The sequence below is a fragment of the Apodemus sylvaticus genome, chromosome 9 (assembly GCF_947179515.1).
Source record: "Apodemus sylvaticus chromosome 9, mApoSyl1.1, whole genome shotgun sequence".
Lineage (NCBI taxonomy): Eukaryota > Metazoa > Chordata > Mammalia > Rodentia > Muridae > Apodemus > Apodemus sylvaticus.
In genome coordinates this window covers 48111882-48117881 of record NC_067480.1, presented here as the reverse complement: position 1 = coordinate 48117881, position 6000 = coordinate 48111882, and the positions used below count along the sequence as shown (strand labels likewise).

Genomic DNA, 6000 nt, shown 5'->3' with positions numbered 1-6000 from the left:
GGCGTCTAGTGCCCCGCGCGCGTGCTGCTACGGTCCACCCTGCTTCCTTCGGGAAAGCTGAGGCAGCGTTAAGTCCTCCCCGGGGTCTAGAACGATACTCTCTGGGCTGGATTCTTTCTGCCTGAACATCTGATCGGAAGGTCCAGAAGGTGGAGGGGAGTGGGCGGAGTCAGCCCTTGGGACCGGTTGATGATTGGTTAGAAGGGGTACTGGGCGGAGCCTTGAGATGGTAGGCGGAAGCGAGAAGCCGCAGTTACCGCGTAAGCCTCTGGGCTTTTCGGCGCGACCGCCGGCTGCCTGAGAAAGCCGGCGCTGCGCTTGGCTACGGCTTCCCGGCCGAGAGTGGTGAGGCGGAGGTCGGGGAGGAGGGAGGCCCGCAGGGCCGGGGCAGGAGGCGAAGGTAGGGGAGGCGGCGAGGCATGGGCAGGCAGGGCGCGCAGTGGGAGGAAGGCCAGCGAGGGTCGCGGAGCACCGCCGGAGGGATGGCGAGGGCCCGGGGCTCTGCGGCCGAGAGTCGGCGGGGAGCGGGGAAGACCTGACGGGAACCGCTGGCTTCTGAGCGCCCGCCGGCCCTGAGTGGCGAGACGGGCCGCGGGCCGCCTGGGCCATCTCCTGCAAAGGCTTGCTTGACACAATGGAAGTTCTCTTGCCTCTCTGTTTTCCTGATGCCCGAACTTATTTCGGAGGTGGACCATGTCATCCCTTCCTCTGAGTGGGTGAGCTCGTCTCAGGGGTGCAGCCTACTCTGGGAAAGAAAGTTCTGACCCACAGAAACAGTTCCAAGCTTGAGTGTGTCCATTAGCTGGTTTCTGCCATTTGAGGCAGTTTTTTTTTTTTCTTTTTAACTTCAACGTAGTCTTTTTTTTTTTTTTTTTTTTTTTTTGAGGAGTCTTGATTTCCGAATAAGTCGTTTTCCCTTTCCCAAGAGGTTCCCAAGAAAGGTTGAGAGTGAAATTTGATGGATGCATGTAGGAATTTAGGGTCTTGTGTCCTGTTTAGGTTCTTAGGACATTCAGGGAAGGTGCAAATTCTGCATGAAGCAGGTTACTGCTGTGTATCTTACGTGCGTAGTGTGTCAATGATGAAGGGTTGCTTCTTTATCAATCGGTGCATCTTGTGTTGGTAGAGGTAGGCGCCCAGCAAATCGCATCGCCTTGTTTTACATTTATTAGAATCTCTGCTTCTCCAGGACTCCCACTCTGTCCCGTCCGTTTCCCACTCCCCCTGGGAGGGGTTAGTGAGAGAGACAGAGACAGACACATGTGGGGTGGTGGCGGGTGGGGGAGGAGATAGTCTTAGTTTACTTCTCTTCGATTCATTGGGTTCAGGCTTGTGACAAAGGTCAGGACTTTTCTTTGCCTCCTTCTGGAAAAGTTACATGGGTCACACTGGTTTTCCTTTAGTGTTTCTGCTGTGCATGGGTCAAAAAACGAACACTAAGCCTTTCTTGATGATGGAAGCTAATATTGCTTGTATTCAGCTGTCCTGCATTAATAGATAAAAGTTTGAGAATTGTATTTAAAAAAAAAAAAAACTGACCCTAGAAAATGACTTCGCTGCTGTTTGGAATTTCACCTACAATTTTCGTATGAGCTGATAGGTCAAATTATTTCCTACACTTTAATATCAGATTCATTTTCTGATTTGCCTCACCAAGATACTTCAAATCTACATATACCACACTAGTGCGTAGAGACACTGCAGAAGGTGTTGGATAAGTAGGTTAATATTTCTTATTAAGTATGCAGAAAGAGCCACCCTTTACAGCATAAACAGTTATTATGCTGCTAAAAATTGGAGTTGTAATTTTTTTTTTGGATGCTGGTGGCATGTAATTATTAAGATTAACTCTATGTGGCTGTATTTATGTTCTAGAGACTGCACTTGATGTGTGGTTTCCTGGTAATTTTTTACCTTCACATGTCCAAAGCTTAATGAAAGTTGTGGATATAGAAGACCTTTAGAAGTAATTCTAAGACTGCAGGCAGATTGGTTTCTGTGCTTTTATTGGTACTTTGCGGACGTAGAATAGGTTGTGTTTAGAAACATGCGGGTTTTTTTTTTTGCCATTACATCTTTTTCCTCTGGTCTTTAAAACAAAACAAAGTTTTTTTTTTTTTGTTGTTGTTGTTTTTGTTTTTACTTGATCAGTCACCATCTTAATCCTTTATGCTATAGGATCGTAATTGTGTGTTAGCTTGACACAACTAGAGTCTTAAGACAGGAGACAGCTTCAGTTGAGAAATTGCCTTGGTAAGATGGGCTGTAAAGCAAGCCTGTAGGGTATCATCTTAATTAGTGATTGATGGGGGAAGGCCCAGCCCATTGTGGGTGGTGTCCATCCCTGGGCTTGTAGTCCTGGGTTCTGTAAGGAAGCAGGCTAAGCACTTGTTTAGGAGGAACATGACAGTAAGCAGCACTCCTCCATGGCCTCTGCCTCAGCTCCTGCCTCCAGGTTCTTCCCCTGCTTGAGTTCCTATCCTGACCACCTTTGATAAACAATGGTGTGGAAGTGTAAACTAAACAAACCCTTCACACCAGAAGTTACTTTGGTCATGCTGTTTCAATACAGCAATAGTAACCCTGACTGAGACAATACTTCATCTCATACTGGAGGTCCTCCTTCCCTGTCTTTCCCCTTTCCTTTCCTCTTCTTTCTTCTACTCCATTGCTTTCTTCTTTTTCTTTCTTCCCCATCCTTTCTAATAAGCACTTGTTGCCAAAATTCCATCCAAGTCTGTGGTTTCATTTGTTTTAATTTACTTATCTGAGAGAATCTTGAGTATTAAGAGATTATAGTTGGCTATAGTTGGCTAAGTCTGTGAAGAATACAATTTTTTTTGATAGAAAACTATGAGAGAATTCTGTTGCAAGACTTGTAATATAGTCACAAGTCTATTTTTTACTATCTCTGATCCGCCCCCCAAAAAAAACGTTTTAGGTTCAGTGTACCTAATCACCTCAATTGTTAATTATAGTAATAATACTTATGTGACTTCTAGAAGTGTTGTGAACATAAAATGAACCAATAGATGTGATTTTGAAGGAGAAAACATTTTTAGAAGAATATAATACCCTTTTTAAAAGTATAGATTACAAACTTTAGCATTTTACTAACACAGCAAAGGATACTTCTCTTTAAATTTTCAATGTAAGGGGAAAGAGCCTCAGTCCCTTCATGTAACTTTATTTCGTGATTTACTGCTTTGACCTGTTATGCTTTCTTGGTTACTTATAAACAAAAATAACTTTTAGCAAGGTCATACTTTAACATCGTATGAATTTAGGCTTACAAGGTGGAAGTAGAAATCCCAAGTTTCCCTGCCTAAGAGGAAAGAACAGGAAGCTTGTTGATTTGAATACTTTTCACAGGCATTACCAAAGCCATTTGCTCAGATTGCTTTGACATGTCATACAAGGTGACTTGATTTTCTTTTCCTGAGTTACATACATAAAATAAGGATGAGTAGTTAATGTTATATAAAGCCAGTTTCCCCTGTAACTTTAAAAAACTATTATTATTTTAACAGAAAAACCTTGGACACCTATAAGCAATGGGGCATCTTTTTGTCTGCTCATAGTTATGTCTTACTTGCAGATTTTAAGTTAACTTTAATTGTAAAAAGAATAAGAACAGTAATATTTAAAATTAGCCCAGCCACATAACCAAGGTTTTAAGTGTTGAGGCTCTTTTCATTTAGATAGCCGTGTTTTTTAAGCCTGAATTTTTGAATATTTGGACATAGGTTTCCTTACTCTTCGGTGTTTTTGATAAGAATTGTCACACAGGGTGGCTGTTTGGTTATTTGCCTGTTCTTCAGATGGTTTCTAAGGAATCTCCTTCCCTGGCTTTCTTTCCAGACTCATGAAATGGCCACAGATGACAAGAGTTCCCCGACACTGGACTCTGCTAATGATTTGCCTCGTTCTCCCGCCAGCCCTTCTCATCTCACTCACTTTAAACCCTTGACTCCTGACCAGGATGAGCCCCCCTTCAAGTCGGCATATAGTTCTTTTGTAAATCTTTTTCGTTTTAACAAAGGTAAGATTTTGTTCTAAACGTCAGAGAAGCAGTTTGGATTCTTTGCATTCCCTTCTTCAGTGTCTTGCTGTGTGGTTGTGAGAATGTGAAATATCAACAGGGTGGTGGCTTCAATCTCAGGTCACCAAGTCTTTCTGTCTAAGAAGGAAAAGGTAGCATTTCGCTGTCATTTGATTAATTATTTGTGTGAATTGAATTTAAAGTGGCTACGGAGGTCCTTTTTAATGAGAAAGCATTTTTTTCTACATATTTTCTATCAGTTGCTTTGGCTTAAGCTTATGGAATGAAACTTGTTTTGAGGGAGGCATCGTTACTAAAAAGATTTTAAAGCAATAATATTAAGCAGCAGTTTATATGTTTAGAAACTTAGAAGCTGACAGCAGGCATGTTGGGACATATACTCATTGGATTGAGTTGTAAAGGGTACAAAATGAACAGATAATTTAAAGGACGAGTTCTTGAATACAATGTTTATTGTTTTTAGCCAGAATTTAAAATATAGATATATCTTGCTCTTAACTTGCTTTTTTTTTTTTTTTGAGACAAGGGTCCATTTTGTAGCCTCGGCTAACTTGGAGCACTGTGTAACTTTGGACATGAGGCTGTTTTCCTGTATTAGTCTTTTGAGAGCGTTGGTTGCAGATATGAGTTACCATTGCTTGAAATTAGAATATAGTACCTGTTTTTAGAAATTTGATAGTTTCACTCAGTAGAATTTTTTTTTTTTTTATTTTTTTTAAGATAGGCTATTATTCCATAGCCCTGCAACTTACTATGTAAACCAGACTGGCCTCAAACTCAGAGATCTGCCTGTCTCTACCTCCTTAGTGCCAGGATTCAAGGTATGTGCCACCACACCTGGCCTTTAGTAAAAATTTTAATAGTTCTGGCTCAGTTTTATCAACAGTTTTGTTATCAAGGGTAACATTTTACATTTAGTTGTTGTAAGTTATGTATTTAGAAAGGTTTTGAAAAGCACTGTTTCAGTAATACAAAGAGATCTCTCCCATAAACTGATCTAAAAGCTCAAGGTTTTATGTTAGGCTTGTGTTGTTTACTTTAGTATGTTCACAAACTTACAAATGGAAAGCAAAACACACAGTTCATGTACACAAAATGTGTGACTGTTTGAATGAAGTTTCATTTTGGTTTTTTACCTTTTCTGTAAAATATTTAAGAATTAAAAAAATCATTTTCATTTTTAATTATGTGTATGCATGTGTTTTATGCACATGTGTGTGAGTACCTGAGGAGGTGAGAAGAGGCTTAGTTACAGGTGATTGTGAGCTGCCTGACATAGGTGTTGGGAAATGAATTAGGGTCCTTTGCAAGAGGACCCAGTTATGAATATAATACATGACTGTTGTCTGAAGGATTTTATCTGTCACCACCTCCTTGTTGAACTCTGAGCCTTCGTTTTTCAAGTAATACCAAATTTCCTTTGTCACAGAGAGAGGAGAAGGGGGCCAAGGAGAACAGCAGTCTCCGAGTTCAGGTTGGTCCAGCCCTCAGCTCCCCTCGAGGACACAGTCTGTGAGGTCGCCTGGACCTTATAAAAAGCAGCTTCACGAGGAGCCCCACCGGCGCTCTTCAGTGTTGGGTAAAACAGCTTTCTTATTTCACTTTGTGCGTGACTTCATCCTTGTGTTTTCTTGGTGATAGGCTGAATTAATGTTCCTATTACTTGGAACAGTCAAGTACTCTTTAGAATAAATAAAACTTACTTAGGTGATAAAACTTTTCAACTCTTGAAAAGTTCTTTATCATGTCATTAAACTTTGATTATGCAAGCACTGATATCTTGATTGTGTTTTGATTAATTACTTGCTTGGGTTTCAGCAGAGAACACTTTACCACATCCTCAGGAGAGCACAGGTTAGTTCCAACTTTATAGATGGATTCTGCACTTATTCTTGGATGCTAATGAAGTGTGATGTGCATGCCACTGGCTGCAGAAC

At 41.2% G+C, this 6000-nt stretch overlaps 1 protein-coding gene across 6 annotated transcripts in view; it reads left to right on the top strand.

Moving 5' to 3' along the window:
- Positions 1-233: 233 nt before the first annotated feature.
- The window catches only part of Pikfyve (phosphoinositide kinase, FYVE-type zinc finger containing), a 100292-nt gene continuing 94525 nt past the window's right edge, over positions 234-6000 (top strand). For 2 of the 6 annotated variants that reach the window (XM_052191909.1, XM_052191907.1), the window contains exons 1-4: positions 234-345; positions 3862-4042; positions 5493-5642; positions 5885-5917. In XM_052191909.1, the coding sequence (XP_052047869.1) occupies positions 3871-4042; positions 5493-5642; positions 5885-5917 (355 nt within the window). In that variant the 5' untranslated portion in view covers positions 234-345; positions 3862-3870. The other 4 variants (XM_052191905.1, XM_052191910.1, XM_052191906.1 and 1 more) reach the window with 3 other exon arrangements.